The sequence below is a fragment of the Tympanuchus pallidicinctus genome, unplaced genomic scaffold, assembly GCF_026119805.1.
Source record: "Tympanuchus pallidicinctus isolate F22 unplaced genomic scaffold, pur_lepc_1.0 scaffold11, whole genome shotgun sequence".
NCBI classification, from domain to species: domain Eukaryota; kingdom Metazoa; phylum Chordata; class Aves; order Galliformes; family Phasianidae; genus Tympanuchus; species Tympanuchus pallidicinctus.
This window is the reverse complement of record NW_026294627.1, coordinates 6,406,689-6,424,181: the sequence shown is the minus strand read 5'-3', so window position 1 is coordinate 6,424,181 and position 17,493 is coordinate 6,406,689. Positions and strand designations below refer to the sequence as shown.

The 17,493-nt window shown below is 40.6% G+C and overlaps 1 protein-coding gene across 3 annotated transcripts in view; it reads left to right on the top strand.

Annotated features, from left to right (window-relative positions):
* NOX4 (NADPH oxidase 4) overlaps positions 1-17,493 on the top strand; it is a 114,918-nt gene that overhangs the window by 85,783 nt on the left and 11,642 nt on the right. For all 3 annotated transcript variants that reach the window (XR_008203062.1, XR_008203066.1, XM_052669876.1), the window contains exons 14-17: positions 6,144-6,263; positions 9,699-9,807; positions 10,347-10,415; positions 12,454-12,554. Coding sequence is in view for 1 of the 3 variants with exons in the window: in XM_052669876.1 (XP_052525836.1) it covers positions 6,144-6,263; positions 9,699-9,807; positions 10,347-10,415; positions 12,454-12,554 (399 nt within the window). In the remaining 2 variants the exon portion in view is untranslated. The remainder of the gene's footprint in view (positions 1-6,143; positions 6,264-9,698; positions 9,808-10,346; positions 10,416-12,453; positions 12,555-17,493) is intronic.

Below are 17,493 nucleotides of genomic sequence, written 5' to 3'. Positions count from 1 at the left end.
ACACTTCAGTGATCTGCTTTGCTATCTACCAATCCAGCATATGAAAGATTTTCTGATATATAAGTTTCAGAATTGGATAATTTCCAGTATTATTGATCTGTATTACCATGCATCCAGGTGCACACAGCCACACAGCAGAGGCTGCCCTCACCAAACCAATGCAAACTTGAACTGGAAACAAGAGATGGATTCAACCAGATAGCAGAATTCAGGGCAACAGCAAAACAGTACTGGGCCAGAATATCACTGAGCTGTGTCCAGAAAGCCAGCAGCCTCCTGTTTTATTGTTTTTTAGGTACTAAGGAAGCAAGAATTCATAAGAAATTTGGTGGGAGATAGGTAGTGAAATAACTCTGCAGATGTTTACAGAATTCCCTCCCAGGCACGAAGGGCAGTGTGGGAGGAACATAAAGGCACTTGTCTGAATATTTATCACATGAGAGTGGAGGCTGATGCTGTGAGTTATCAGAGGGAGGGGATGGGATCTCATTGGTGCATCGGAGGGGAGGGGAATTGCAGTAGCAGAGCAGGAGAGAGATTCAGCCATCCTTAGACTTCTCAGTCTGTATCCGTCATGGCAGCACTGAGCTGAGGCTTTGGCTCAGCGTTAGTTTATGCTACCACTTCAGTTCTGTGTGGCCTTCACCTGCTGTTCAGAGCAGGACTATCTCAGAGGTCCTGTTGAGCTGAGCCAGTGCAGTCAGTGGGCATGCAGCTCATCCTACCCTGTGTACATTGTCCTGTCTCCATCTCCATCTCCATCTCCATACAATTCTGTGATTCTGTGATTCTCTGATCTCTTTTCACTCCAGGAGACTTACTCAGTATATTTATACAAAGATATCTACCCTTAGGTCATAGCAGGAAACTGAATACCACTCCAAAGATATAAAACCTCATTCTGCTTGGGGAAGTCCTTACTTTTTTGACAGTTTTGCCATAACTTAAATCAGACGAGGACTTCACTGTCTGCTTAATGCAGTACTTAATATCCACGCATTTTGTTTGCCTTCCAAATGCTGAGACTTTAATTAACATTTCCTACAAATTCTTCGTTAGTCTTCTATCCATCTGTTATTCCTCTAATATCCCTGATAATGTCTCACAATAGCTCCCTAAGCTACAATGTAAAGTTGAGCAATGAGGTGCAATATAGGCAGTAAACTTCCCTCAGGGCACCGTACAGCAGAGCATGGCACTGTCATCCAAGCTGAACAGATGTGGACAGGTACCTCCACATATCCCTGTGCAGTTCCTTTCAGAAGAGAATAGCTGCCTGTGTCACCAAGACCATGTCTGTTAGTTTAGGGACAGCCATGTGATACTGCACTTGCATTGCCCTGTAAAAAAAAAAAAGAAAAAACTGTCTTGGTGCTTGCTGGGATATTTCTGTTCTACCATACTGTAGAATATGTATGCTTTAAGTAGAAAGTACGTTCACCATCTATCTTTTTAATATGGTGTTCTGCTGATGTTTGTAATATATCATGTTCTGAAGGGCTTTTTTTCTTTTTTGTGAGCTGAAATGTTGTGCAGGAATTACTGATAGCACTCAAAAGTCTGGAAATGAATGCATGTGAAAAGAACAACTTGTTATTTGAATAAGTTTGCCTGGAGGGGAATTGCTAAACTTTTACTAAAATTCCATTCCCTTCCTTCATGTTAATTAAATTAAAGCTTAGGGGGGGACCATAATATAGTAGTGTGATATATCTGGGATGCAACTGAAGAAACAAAAAGCCATCTTATCTCCCTTGGCTTGTCTGTCTTCTTACTGAAGCTTTGAGATTTCATTTATAATGACTGCTTTTATTCAGAACTTTGCATTTCCACCAAATGAAATGAAGAGCACTTTGACAGGAAATGCAAGTTGCATAATCTTTGCAGAAGCCCATGCCTGAATCCGTGCTCCATTCTTCATTCTGCTGCTTGATATGGCATCAGATTTCTTCTTCTGTCTTGAAATCCTATCTGACCATTGCTATCAGGCCATCAGAGCCACATTTCTTTCAGTTATAAGTTGTTCCTATAGTAAACAGGGATTAAATAGTATGTTTATGGCATCCATTCAACAAAATCAACCCAAGAGGTCATATTATTCTCTGAATTCTTAATCCCAGACATGAACACAGCCTGGGAGAAGAACTCTGAGAGCAAACCTGTGGGGAAGGATTTGGGGGTTCTGATGAACAAAAATCTGGTTATGAGCCAGCATTGTGCTCCTGCTGCCTGGCAGGCCAACAGCAACCTGGCATCAAGAAAGGGGTGACAGACAACAGAGGGAGGTGATTGTCCCCCTCTGCTCGGCTCTTGTGAGGCCCCATCTGCAGCACTGCATCCAGGCCTGGGGCCCCCAATACAGGAAGGATGTTGGAGCTCTTGGAGCGGGTCCAGAGGAGGGCACTGAGATGAACAGAGGGCTGGAGCACCTCTCCTATGAGGAAAGGGTGAGGGAACTGGGCTTGGAGAGGAGAAGGCTCAAGGGGGACTGCATTGCAGTCTTCAGTACTTGAAGGGAGCGTACAAGCAGGAGGGGGACCAACTTTTTATGTTGTGTGATAGGGACAGAGCAAGGGGAAGTAGCTTTAAACTAAATGAGGGGAAATTTAGGTTAGGTTGTTTTTTTTTGTTTTTTTTTTAAAGCAGAGTGTGGTGATCTGCTGGAGCAGGATGCCCAGAGAAGCTGTGGTTGCCCCATCTCTGGAGATATTCTAGGGCAGGTAGGATGGGATCCAGGGCAGCCTGAAGTGGTGGTTGGCAATCCTGTCATGGCAGGGGGGTTGGAAAACTAGATGATTTAAGGCCCCTCCAACCTAAGCCGTTCTATGATTCTACATATCAGTCTTCTCAAGCAGCCTGGTGCAGTGAGTTAATGCAATAGCAGCAGTTTTCCTGCTTTTTCGTTCATTTTCACAATTGGAAGCAGAGACTCCTGGCTCTTCTGTGCTGGGCCACATGCAGGCACAGCAGGAGGCCCTTGGCTCCTCTGACTGCATTTGCTGTCCAAACAACTGCTCCTAACCCCCTTGTCAGAAGAACCAGTGGGCAGAAAGAAATATTTTGCAGGCCAGACCTGGCTAACAGGCCATGAACTGAAGCAATCTGATTGAAATACATGTTTAATTGAGGCTTGTTTCTTGAATTTCTGGCATGAAATAGAGCACATGCTTTTCTGGTTTAGAATGATTTCAAATTTTGCGCGTTTCAGTTTATGAACACCTCAGTAATATTCAATGTCACTCAGACTTTCCAGAGGTTTCTTAATCCCAAGTGAGGTCAGGAATGCATACTTCAGATAGTCCTCAAGCAGGCCTGAGTGCGTTGTATGGCATTCGTGCAATTTATGACTGCAGTCATATCAGCCGTGGTCATTTCTGGAAAACTGTACTTTGCTTGTTTGCTTTTGCTCTCCTTGCTTGTTTTCTCCTAAAATATTGGCTTTAAGTCTGTATATAGAAATGAAAGTGTTTCATGTGTGAAATGCAAGAAGTTGCCCTCAGGGCTGTACTTATGCCCTAAGTGCCGTTCAGGAGTGAATCTGAGTTCTACCAGCTGGGCAGGATCTGTGTAGGGGCACACGTATAGGCAGTATGCCAGGATTGGCAGTGGGCTTCAGTGGCTGTTCTCGGTAATTCAGTACAGAGTTTGATCTTCTTGCCCAACCTGGATATCCACAAATTAGATCCCCATTCAGACACACATCAGAGACCCATAACATTTCTAGACTTATCTCAAAATTTCCCTGGACCGAATTCCTGTCAGAGTGTTTACCTGTTTCTCTACATTGCCCCTGCTGTTTATTTAAATAAGAGATGACATTTTACCTCTTCAAGTTGAACAACAGCGCAATATTGAGAAGATCTCTTAAAGAAGCTTCTGCTGCACTGTCCTCCAGCAGCAGTCCCATTTTATTTGTGGAAGATAAACCCCTGGTAAGCAAATGGGAAATGAAGTTTTATGTAACAGGAATCATTTCATGAGAAGACACTTAAAATTCTGTTTATATTTTATGCACACATCCAGTTAAGTTTTTCTTGGCCCCATTATGCAAATGAATTCATCCATCCTAACTCAAGAATTAATTAGTTTTCCTAGTATTCTCATCATGCTGGTACTAACATACCTAACACTGAAAGAGTTTTAGATTCTCCTAGATAACATTTGTAGAATACTGTTCTGACTTCAGAACATAAAGACTGAAATAGGAATAAGCATATTTAGGGATTGATGAGTTATGAAATTCTACTAATCTGTAACTATTACTGGCACTTGCGATGCATTCTGATACTAGGTACGATAGGCCAACTGCCTTCTTCTTCTCTCTCCATTTAGAACACCAGGAGCCAAGGAGGAGATTATAAGACAGAGTATAGAAAGGGATCAGACCCTTTACCTGCAACTCCATCAGAACGTAGATACTTAAACATCTTCAGATAAGTCATTTTAGAATAAGGAGTCTAACAAAGCATCAAGATGTCAGCAGTAGTAGAGCTCTGGAAGAAATTTTTCCTAAAGGATTATGTTAGCTGCTCAGACAAGATATCATCTTCAATGGTCAGAGGCCAAGGATCAAGCCACAAAGCTAAAAGAAAGAGAATCAGACTGTATGACGTTAAGTTACAACTAAGAGCCAGCCCTCAATAGGAAGGAAACAGGTAGGAATTGGAAGACATTTTTTGGCAAAAGTGACATCTCCTTAGATATTAATTCTGTCTGATTGCGCCCATTTTTTAGATGTGCAGTATGCCTAGCCTTGTTGCATAATTCTAATAGTATGTTTATGAATAAAAATGTATAAATGGGAGCTTTTTTCAGGAGTCATGCCGAAGGTTGATCACAGTCAGCCTTACTGTGAGTTGCTGCACTGCTGAACACAGTGCAGGTCCCACTGGTTACCTAAGATGTGGTGATCCAGAAATCTTCTAGGTTAGCTCTCCTACACAGAATGAATCTTGACTAGATTTGCTGTTGGAGTTTTCTCATTGTTTGAGTTTCTCATTTGTAAAGGTGAATCTGTGACTGAAGTCAGAAGATACACTAGGTATTACATAGGCAGAATAGGCCTTATATGAATCTTACTTCGGATGGAGCCTTGGGCAGCCTGGTCTAGTGGGTAGCAACCCTGCCTACGTCATGGGGATTGGAACTAGATGATCTTTAAGGGTTCTTTCAACCCAAGCCATTCAGTGCTTCTGTCATGATTCTATGATTCTATTATGATTCTGTTAGAAAAATTACCATCATATATTTTGATTATCTATGGATGACCTTGGTCAGACTTCAGCAGTATAGCAATAGTTTGGAAATTGAAGCTGAGAAGATGTGTAAAGACCCATTTTGAATTACAGTTGGCTGACTTTTCAGCAGTCTTTGAAATATTCAGAATGGTTTGGAAATGGGACTTAGTCTCCTAAGTGCTTTTTAAAAGCAATTAGACAAAAGTGTTGTAAAACTGAGGGGCATGAGTTAAAGGGATACAGCTCAGTGGTGGTTTTTTTTCCCCTTCATATATTCTCCATGTTTGGGGTAGATCATATTCTCAAGAGTCTGTGCATGAAGGAGTAGACAGATGTTAATTCATTTCTTTTGAGTGCTGCAAGATGGATGTATGTCACCTCTTCTTTCTCCTCTGGAAGCCCTTGAAAAGCATAATGAGAAGCCAGGAAAAATAGATTTTCATATCCCTTTGTCCATCTCCGTTGTTTCTGATGTTCAAGAGATGAACATTCTAGGCAGAGTTAGCCAAACTCTTTGTGCTCCTGCTTATGGCCCGCCATCTTGTTACTGTTTCCAGTGCAGCACTTTCTTTGTCCCCTAATACCAGACATAAAGGGTAGAAAAGGCAGTCATAATTTAGTCATCTCCACCAGCTTAATTAAAACAGGCTTGTGTAATCATGGCAATCATGCCAAGAAATTTTATCTGGCATAATTTTTTGTACCACCTGTACATTAGTTCCTCTCCACAATCCTCATTCACACTAAGCTTTCCAGGAAAAAGCTTTTCATATTTTGCATCCCAAGAATAATAAAAAAATTGAAACAAATTATTTGCAGAGTTTTAATTCCAGCCTATTTCTTCTTCCCTTTCAACTTAGCCTTTAGCAGCTTTCTCCAAAAGTGTTCTTTTTGCTTTTCTTGCAGACTGTATGTGGACGGACCTTTTGGAAGTCCCTTTGAGGAATCCTTGAACTATGAAGTCAGCCTCTGCGTGGCTGGTGGTATTGGAGTTACACCATTTGCATCAGTTCTCAACGCTCTGCTGTAAGTGAACTTAAACTTTGTAAAGCCATTTCTTCTCCCTTTCCAATTTTCCATAATAGTACATGTCAGAAGGGTTCTCAGAATATTTCAAAACTTAGCGTAGCACAAGTGAATGTTTCCTTGAAGAGGGGCAGAGGACTAGGGTATCTGGGAGCATAAGGAATCTCATGGGTTATGTAAACCAGAGTTTGGCAGAGTTGTGCTACTAATGCACATCAATTGGACAATAGCATAATATTTATACCCTTACACTAGATGGACTATGATTGATGCTTGCTATAACCACAGACCCTTCGGCTAGATTTGTTGCCCAGCATCTGCTTAGAGGAAGCTGTGGACTGTGATAGAGTCTATTTTTCAGTCAGTAGTTTGTGACAGTCTTTCAGCTGGAATTGCAGGCCAACTCTCATGTTTTGTTTGAATTTTGTAAGTGTGTACCCTTAGGGTTTTAAAGGAATGGACTTGACATGGATTCAGATAGTGTTTGGATTTTAACTCTATCTGAAAATTTAAAAATGTAGATATGCCTTTTTCTCTACTTTCTTCCCTCTGTATTAAAATGAAACCTCTGAAATTCTCTTCAAACCAAACCTTTCATCTCTTGCTTCTCTGTCACACTGGCAACATGGATCCCCAAAATGTTACGCTGCATGAATTAGGCTTGTTTTTATGATTGTTGTTGATGGGTTTTTTTATTTTTATTTTTTTCTGGAATGTTAGCTCAGATCTTCAGTCACTTAAGAACCCCCATTTCACATCACAGCCAATCAAAGCAACAGTCCTTCCCTGAAGTCTCAGAAGGCTGGATGGCTTTGAGAACGCTTTACAGTACACATCTGAAGCATTTATACTGAGATGGATGTGCCAATGTGCAATTCTAACACAAAAGTGAAATTAAAAGCTCAATTTAAATGCCATGTTGTTCTTCCATCCTTGATCTGAGCTGGACCTGCCAATGCTGAGCATTTCTGAAAATGAGCAACCCCATCTGTCTCATAGTGTATTCCTGTGAGTCCATCTTGGGCCCCTTCATTTTCTTTCCCTATCTGTATATCGAACGTCTTCTCAAAGAGAAAAACTGTGAAATGTGGGTACAGTTCTTCTTAAAGCTTACAGTCCAGAGGAGTAAGCTGCCTGTTTGCTGACCATTTTCCTTGGGATGTTTTATCCTTGACAATGTTTAGTAAAAATGTCACAGATCATAAATGACAGGACGTCAGCAGGTAATGAGATGGCTGCCTCTAGCAGTGTGTTATTAGATGCTATAAGAACTCGTGCAGATACTTAGCATCCAAAAACTTCAGCAGTCTGTTCTTTCGGTTAAAGCCATAAATAAGTTTCCAAACAGCCCATCCTATAATCTGACTTTGTAGCCCATCTTCCTCTTGTTCACTGTAACATTATACAGGGGAATAATTCTATGATTCCAGACACAAAAAAAAACAAAACACAGAACACTCTCAACCTGCTTTCATTCTCAGTATTTAAACATCAACAACAAAATGCCAGTGTCCTGGACGAGTTGCCTATTGTCGTTGCCCTGGCTGAGAAGAACTTGGCAGGTGTGAAAATGCAAACTGCCTTAGGATGCCAGCGCTGCAGAGCAGTGAAGCCAGTCCTGTGGTGTCAAGGACATGCAGACCTCAGAGAGATCAGAATCCTGTCAAGCAGGAAAGTCGTTTGTTTCCTGCTCAATTATGTTCCTGCTCTGTGTTCTCAATTTAATTCCTGCCCTTCCCTGCACTTGACTCCTGAACCCTACACCCTATTTTTAAGAAATCATGACTTACATTAAAGAAAGCTGGTGGCTTACAACAGGAGGAGCTTTAAATAATGGCTGCTATTATGGGCAGGGGTAGCATTTAAAAATGTGTGAGAAGTACTGTATACATCTGGATTTGTTTACAATGAGAGATTTCACCTTAATATATCCTCCTGAAGTTAGACCCAAGTGTGTTTATCTGAGTTGAGATTTTAAATTTATGCTTGACTTGTTTCCTAAAATCTTGCAGTCCAGCTGCAGTGTTTCATCACCAAGAGTAGCGTTCTGTTGCTGAGCTATAGTAATTCCTTACAAATTCCTTACATTTTTCTCTTTTATCCTTTTTTTTTTTTTTTTTTTAATGGTGAAAGGCACTTACTTTCCTCACTACTGCTTATGGTTATCTTGTCACATCTGACCAGACTATGACCCTTTGTAAGGGCTTGTACTAGAAGCAATCAGAAGAAAATCCTGAGTAGGAGGAAATCCTACTCTACAGGTCAACAGCTTACAATTGTAAAAGCTGTAGTTAGGACTTGGAAGACACACTCCCCCCAGTCTTGATGCATTTTCTTTTCATGTGACCTGTGAAATATGAGTTCTCAGCCTCAATATGTTCCTAAGAATTTCTCCATCTTTGCTTCTTAGGCGTATATTGTAAGTGAAGGGCATGGGGAGGTAGAACAGTAGCTGGATCTATCATTTATGTGTATCTGTTAGTACAGTACCTGGCTGAGTCTGCAAGCAACTTTAATAATATGGTGGGTTGTGTTATGAAGCCTTTTTTCTGAAGTTGGCTCCTGGATCTGGTTTTTGAAGTCGGCAGTCTGTGATCTTCTCAGTCTGAAAATCTGTGTAGAGGATGTGGACGCAAACTGTTCACTGGACATTTCAGTGTTCAAAACAACAGCAGACAGCATTGGCTAGCTAAGAAAAGATTTCCTAGACATTTTTGTTTGGTTTAAACTCATTAGTCATTAGGGTTATTTTCATTTCTGTTTCCTATTCCAGTTTGTTCCAAAACTTTCTTTGTGCTGCAGTTGCATTTTGTTTGCTTTCGAAATCTGACATAATATTCATGGTTTTCTAAACAAAATGTCAGAATCTGTCCATGACTGCACTTTATCACCAGCATTTTGGAAGGACTGTAGCGTTTCTTACAGTTGCCTGGAACAATGGAGCTCTAATTTGAATTGGTCTTTGTGATTCTGCTGCAGTATTATAATCAACCACAGGCTTTCACATTTATTGGCAGAATTTAGTCCTGACATTACTGTGTTTGTCAGTATTTTTCTCCTAGGGGTTGCTTTATAAATCTAATAAACATTTGACATAATACACTTGAACTCAGAATGTCTGCTTTGCTTTGAAATAAAAGTCTGACGATGGTGGTGAATGAATCCGTATTTGCAGCCCAAATTGTCTGTATACTTGACATCTTCCAATGCAGAAACACATTCTGTGAGGGGTGTTGGTCATGTGCTCGAGATTTATTATTCTAATGATCATCCACATGGACTGTGCTGATCATTTCAGTGTCTGATAGATCACAAAATGAAAAACAGCTTTGCAGTTGGCTTCTAATGTGTTTCCACAAATGAATATAAAGCATCTTAGTTGACATTATCTTCTTGAATGATAATTTTTAATTCTTCAAACATCTCATTTTCAAGTGATGACTGGAAATGCTACAAACTGAGAAGACTCTACTTCATCTGGGTATGCAGGGACGTCGAATCTTTCCGCTGGTTTGCAGATTTGCTCTGTATGTTGCATAACAAGGTAATAGGTGTTGCTTGGAAGGATGCTGATAATGTAATAAATGCAAAATTTGTTCACTCTACAGCTGGCATGCTATAGAGAATGCAAGCAAACTGCAGCTTTGCCTGAGTTACCTGACCCACACTCCATTGTGCTTGAAGCTCCACAAAGCAGTTTGAGTATATCTCATAGTATTTCACTGCATGTTATTGCTGGAGAATTATCTGTGAAATTTATGAGATAGAAGAAGAACATGCCAAGTCAGGGAGTCTGAGTGGCTTTTGCTTTTTGGTTCATACACAGATTGAGAAGGGAGAGGGTTTTACAATTTTAAGTGGATTTTAAAAGCAGTGTAGCTTTCTAAAATAATACTTTGTTCACAGCCTGATGGGCAGCATTCTGGACTGCACAAAGGGATACTATGCAAGCACATCTTCATTAAAAAGCTTACTTCACTGATGCTGAAACTTCAGTCTATCAAGATAGTAGTCACAAGTTACTTTATACTTATATTAAAAGAAAGGATATTATTTCACTATCTGTTTTTATCATCCTCCCAGCTCTGGCAAGAGAATCGACCAGACTATATAAACATCCAGCTGTACCTCAGTCAAACAGATGGAATACAGGTATGTGGTTAAAAACAGTTTGTAAACCAAACTAGACCTTGGGGTAGCAGACAATGCAAACTGTCAGTCATATGCAAAAGAGAGTTACTGCAGATGGCCAAAACAGGAAATGAGGCTATAAACTCTAGTGATTGATTCATCAGTAGGGCAGGAGAGCAAGTTCCTCCCCACCGCATTAAGAGAATCTAGTCTAGCAGTCTTAACTTGATTATGTATGGGCAAAAATCCATATCTTCCTTTTCTAGGAAAGAGGTCCTTCCAGGCCAGGCCACAGACCAGACAGTTGGCAGGTTTTGATGGGAAATCTAAATCATTGCTGGGCTAAGAGTCAAAGCAGGATAGTTGTAGGAGCGTGGTGGCTCAGATCTCCTTCTAAACTAAATATTTTGAGAGAAGCTAGCTACTTTTGAAAGCTTCTGATCGGTTTTGTCTGAGATATAAAAGTTACAAATTCCTTGATGCATGAGACTGGAAATTATACTGAACTGTCAATTGTCATACTATAAACCACAGTACTGTGTTCATTCCTCTACTCCTGTAATCTCCCATAGCTCTTTATGCTTATGATCTTCATTTTACATTGCTTAGCACACAATCCTGAGCTTGATTGTTCTGCATCTGGAAGCTTCACCATTCACTGCCACAGGCCCAGGAGTGAGCCTGACAATTACTGCAAAACATGAAATGCAGTGAGAAGCCATGCCCAGAGAATTTTGATCTACCTGGTATCAGGTAGAGGCAGAATAATATTTACAGCTCCAGCACAGGCACTTTGCAGTAGTTTAGATAATGTGATAGCTACAGCAGTTATGAACAGATTTAATGCCTGGATGACATGTCATCTTGAATGGACTGCTTGAAAATTACCTAATTGTGAACCTTGTAAGCAGTAAGGTTAAAATTAAAACTTGAAGCAGGATTGTGTGGCAAAGACACAGCAAGATTGTAATAACAGACAATTCAGTGTAAGTTTTCTGATACTGTGTTTGAAGCAGATTCTGAATTTATTATTTAAGTCAACTTTGTTTTAAGTTTTCCTTTAAAGTCACTTTTCTTTTGTGGCTGTTGAACAAAGCTGGCATGAACTATAATGCTGCTCATGATTTCTCAAGGGGATGTTAAACTCTACTCTCCTTGTCTTACAGCTTATGTGTTCACTGAAGTCAGTCCAAGTACTGACTGCTACCAAAATAAGGGCAGTTTCATTTCATGCTCCCTTTGCTCAGGAGTAGTATGCCAGTGTGTCAACAGGCAGTCAATTCCATCCTTCAGCAAATACCTCTTGAGTATAAAAGGCCACTGGAGGATGAGTTGGCCAAGCCTGTATTTGCATTGGCGTGAGCCATGTTTCAAATCATTCAGCAGTGGAGGGAATGTGGGAGCCTGGAGAAGATGTAATTCCCCTCTCCATTCCTATTGTAGTGGATCACAAAACCTAGGAAAGGTAATGCCCTGTAATGGAAGGGCATTTGACCTTGTAAAGTGCTGGTGAGCTAGTGCTGCTGGAATGAGTTGGGTTCCACATGGGGACTGATTTTGGCTGTTTTCTACTGTTGAAGCAGCACAAAGCAGCTGGCAAATGACTCTCAGGGAGAAATGGGAGATTTCCCTAGTTATGTTTTCAGGCCTGGTCTTAATAGTTACTTGTATGAAGTGGGAAAAAAAGCAAAACTACAAAACAAATAAAATTTTTGCATCAGCAGTGTTTCTTCCAGCTAAGCATTAAAGGCCAATGAGGGAATGAATAATAGGAGCACAGTTACTGTTTTGTGGTTCAAATAAATTGGTTTAAAAATAATGAGTAGAATAATGAGCAGCTGCATGAAGTGTATAGCAAACACCAAGGAGACCCATTGAAAAGGCAGTGAGCAGAGGTGATGCATGAAATAACTCCAATTTTAATCACAACTGTCTGATACTTGTGTTCAGGTTTTACACCTCATCGATATGTCAGGTTGGGCAGTGTCAGAAATGGGATCCCTGGGTAATCTGAGGCAATCTGCAAATCAGGCAGTATGGAATTTTTCTTTTCTTGCAGAAGATAATTGGTGAAAAGTATCAAGCTCTAAACTCAAGGCTTTTGATTGGACGGCCCCGGTGGAAACTCCTTTTTGATGAAATAGCAAAGTATAACAGGCGGTGAGTACCAGTCTTCTTGTAGGATGCCACAGTCTGAAGAATGGGGATGTTAGGTCTTTGCAGCTGTGTTTGTATGAAAATGTTTTTTGAGTTTTATCTTAGAGTGTAATGTTCAAGGTAGTAATGTTGAAATTAGCTAGTATTTTTGCTGTGAGAGATTGCCTGCACAAACTGAAACATGGGTCAGGGCAATCCTGAGCACAAATTCAGGCTGGGCAGAAGTTGTATTGAAAGCAACCCTGAGGAGAATGTCTTTTGGGAGCTGATGGACGAGACGCTCAACCTGACATGGCAGGATGAATTTGTAGCCTAGGAAGCTGACTGTATCCTGGGTTGCAGTAAAAGTAGTGTGGCCAGCAGTTCAGGTAGGTGATTGGCCACTTCTGTTTTTCCTCTTGAGACCTCACCTGCAGTAGTGCATCTAGGACAGACAAGAAGGATGTGGAGCTGTAGGAGCAAGTCCAGAAGAGGGCTGTGAAGATGCTTAGAGGGCTGGAGCTCCTCTCCTTTGAAGACAGGCTAAGCTGCGCTTTTTCAGTCTGGAGAAAACTCCAGGAAGACCTCAGTGTGGCCTTCCAATACCTAAAGGAGCCCACAGAAAAGCTGGGAAGGGACTCTGTCAGGGACAGATGAAAGGAAGAGGGGTAACGATTTTCATCCAGATAGTGAGATATAAGGAAGAAATTATCCACTGTAAGAGTGCAGTGAGGCACTGGGACAGGTTGCCCAGATGAGCTGTGAATACTCCATTCTCAGAGGTTTTTGAGGCCAGTTTGGATGGGGCTGTTGGCAATTTGATTTAATAGGACATATCACTGTACTTGGAAGGCAGTTATAACTGGATGATTATAAGGGCCCTTGCAACCCACTTTTTCTGTTAATTTTTGATTTTTTAAAAGCTCAAAATACTTCATCTTTTCATGCAGGTTGGGTATTCGGTGGCCCCAAAAACAATACTGGTAGATTTCCATCTCACTCCACAGAGGTTGTGTATTCTTTATCCACTACAATATCTCACTTGCAACCTAAACTGTTTTTACTATAATTTCTGTGATTTATATCACTGGATTACAAAAAAATAAATTGCATGAGAAAGACTCTGACTGCCCTGTATTGTTTTTATTCTGAGGATATATTGTCTTTGGGGATTTGTGACAATTCTTTGTTCTTTGTTAAGACCTGGCAATGCTTTTTTACTGTTCTATAGTTCAGTCTAAAACAAGACAATTGTAAACCAGAGAGGACATACATTTAGACCATGGAATATATTTTCCAGATACAGCTTTATTGATTGGTTATGTGACACCCTACTGACACCCTCAAAAGCTGGTTTCAAAGAAAAGATCATACGAGTTTTCCCTATTCCACTTCTGTCAAAGTCAGTAGGGTAGGAGCAGGCTACCTGCAGCAGCTGTCGAAGGAAATCTGGGTGCACCAGTGTGAGAGGTACTCTCCTAGTCTCATTCACTCACGTCAAAAAGATTTTGTCTTCTGTTTCACTTCTGACCTGTTGCCCATGGCTTATTGATTCTTCTGGAGCTGAATATGAATATGGAATATTGAGCCTTGTATCTTGAGTAATATTAAGTAAGCTGTATGTTGCACTGTTGGTAGTGAATAAAGTGCTGCTGATATGTATGTTGGGTTCACATCCTAGAGGAAGGATGTTGTAGAAAGGGTTCCTTGCCCAGAATGCCTCAAAGAATGATGCAAAGCAGGTGAATACCACTTAAATAGGATTTTGTAGTAAAGATCCATGGGAAGGAAAGTTAAATAGAGAGGGCAGAAAAGCAAGTTGGCTTTGTCTCAGGCTCCTGTATAGAGAACTGTTAGCCTTTTCTGGTACGTTCCAGTATCTTTTTTTGTTTAACCGAGTTTTATAAAATAAAAATGGAAATGGTGGTGCTTTTGCCACTTCCTTGCAAGGTTGCAATAGCACAGAATATGGATGAAGCTTTTAGTGGTAGTCCTACTTGCTTTTTCTTTTGTGCTTTCTGTTGCATTATACGTAATTAGACCTTTCAAGTGCCATTTGCTCTGCATTTTCATGTCAGGACTTTGAATTGTGCCACCATTTCTAAGTGAGATGTCTTTCATTTCCTCAATAATGTTCTGCTTATTTTGATCATCCTGCAGCTGGCTGAGATGTAGGCTTTCTCACCATCTGTCATCCATTTACCACAATTTATAGATACAGGTAGTTCTTTATAGATGCAGTTACCTGTATGCTGATGTATGACATCTAGATGATAGATAGATAGTACGACCTGTAACTCAGTATCCCAGAGATATTCAGATGCTAGAGATGAATGTTCTCTCTGTTTTCCTGAAGAAGGCATTTTTCTCTGTAGTCTAAGTCTTCCAATTTTCTAGTCTACTAACTTTATTCCAATTCCTATTGTTCCACCTAAACAACCCTGTTATATTATGAATACCAAAAAAAAGAAGCTGGGCAACCAAGTTTTTTCCAGCATCTGGTGCCAGTGTTCAATTGTTCACATGCATTTGTAATCAACCCCTTGGGTTTGTTTATGGGCAGCCAAGAAGGCAAGATATTTTCCATTTTTTATCTTGTGATTTTAGTAAAAGCTGTGCATAAATAAACACACAGCTGGCAAACCTCTCATCAGTTTAACCATCTGATTGCTTTGTGGTTTGTGGATTGTTGCTGTTGTTGCTGTTTGAGTCCCAAATAGTCAAAGTGCATCTGTAAGTGTGAGCTTTGCCAAAGCTTCAGAGCATGACATTGGTCAACCCAGCATCAGGTTCCTCTTTCCTCTGAAGAAAGCAGGGCAGACTCATGCCATCTACTGTTGATATTTTATATGGCATCTGCAGTCCCAAAGACGCACACTGGGACTTTATGTAATAAATTATTAGTGTTCTTTTTCTTGTTGTTTTGTGTTTGTTTTTTTTTTTTCCTAGGACAGAGTAGCACTTGTTTCTGGTCAGTTGTAGCCTGAGTGCAAAGCTTACACCATGCCAGCGCTGCTGTGCTTTCTTAGCTTTGTTTAGTTCAAGTAGATTTTTTGAGATGGATTCTGACCTAGAAAATGATATAAATATCCATAAGAAAGGAAGGCATGGAGCACCACAGTACGTTTCCCATGCACTATGAAGAAGATATTGGTCTTTATGAGGAATAATGTAATGTCGAATATGAGGAATATCTAACGTGGAATTAAAAAAACTGGAATATTTCAACTCTGAGTCTGTCGTCTTTTGAGTAGCAAAGTATATCAGTTTTCCCTGCAAGTAGGGACGTGGTGGGGATAAGTAGGGCAGAATGTGGGAGGTGAATTGTGGGAGGTAAGTGGTACATGGAGTGATGTGCAGAATAGCCGTCAAGGGGGGTATCCCTGGGAATCCCTGGGGTAAAGGAATTAGTGTTTCTGGAGACCTTGTGAGTCAACCACAGATCTCTTGTGTTACCTTAGGCAGATCACTTCACTTTTCTGCAACTGTTTACCCTCCAGCCATTCTGTTTACTTTGGAAGGATGTTGCTGGGATGGGGGTACATTAGCAGAATGTGTTGCTTAGACATTTGTACACTGCTTAGGTATGTCTGTGCTTGGGAGGTATGTATGAATGAAAATGAAAGGGAGAAAGACAGATGAATTCTGGGTTTTATTCTGCAGTTGTCTATACTAGTTAGACTAATGAAAACAATAACATTCAGTCAAATGCACAGTAGGAAACAGATTCTTTCTGGCAGCTTGCACACCCTTTTATTCTCTGTGCACAGAATAGAGGATGTTCAGATTCTTCTAGTGGAATTTTGTTTGAGGACAAGCAGTAGCTTTCTCATTATTTCTGCGGATCCAGCCACCAGTGCAACCATCCTTTGCCGTTAAAAGAAGTTCTGCCGGGAGAGAGGAGTTTAGTAGATACATATAGGAACGAAAAAAAAAAAGAGTACGAATATTTGCCATGGCTTGCTGTGAGAGCATTGTAAGGTGCCTGCACAATGACACAGTTGCTGTTACCTCTGTAACTTTGTGATGCTTTTTGATGTCTGAGTCCTCAGATGTGCTAAGCCAGTGTTTGTATTCAGTTATACAGCATGTATGCATGCTGTGCTTTTTGGGCTGCTGCTTAGCGTTGAGCACATACACTTGGCAGTATGCATCCAAGATTTCTTTTTCTATGCATTAATTTTCTGATTCTCTCACCAAATACGTATACAGGCACCACTAAACTGTGCATTTGAGTATCCTTGTGTGCTAAGACAAGTTATATTAGTCACTGGACAAATACTAAGATAGTCCTGAGGCAAGGAGCAGAATTCAAGTCTTCAGCCTTCTGTGAATGCTGTAAATCTTAATAGAACCATACTCGCTTTTGTGTTCTCTCTCCATCCCAGTAAATCATACAAAATTTTCTGTGCGGTGCCACAGTTTCAGCAGGAAGATGAAGAATTTCTTTTAATAATATAGAAGAGACAGCACTGTGTCATCTTTCCCTGCTCCATCCATACTCGTTTCTTCATCTGTAAAAAAAAAAAGGAGGTGATGAATATCATGAGTGGCTCAGTCCTGCTGTTGTATACACGCCTTGTTCTTCTGCCTTGAGCCCTTAAAGGTAGTGTGACCATGAGTCTGACTTCAAGTCTGTGTTTAAAGTGACCAGAGAGCAAAGTGGTGATGTCAGCAGAGTGGTATGTAAAAGTTGGGTTAAGTAATGGACCTGACATGATAGCTATTGATGAGCAAAGGTCTTATTCTTTTCAGGCTTTTCACAAGGCTTTCCAGTGCAGCTGATGGAGGAAAGACTGCATGCTAGTGTGAAATGAATGCAGAGAAGTTGTCCTGCTACTGCCAGAAATAATCATGTGTTAGTAGTGCTCTGCTTTCATTAGTGTAACAAATCATCACTAGTGGCTAGATCCACTGCCAGTGTAAATCACAAGTTACAATGAAGAAGTCATTACGATGAGAC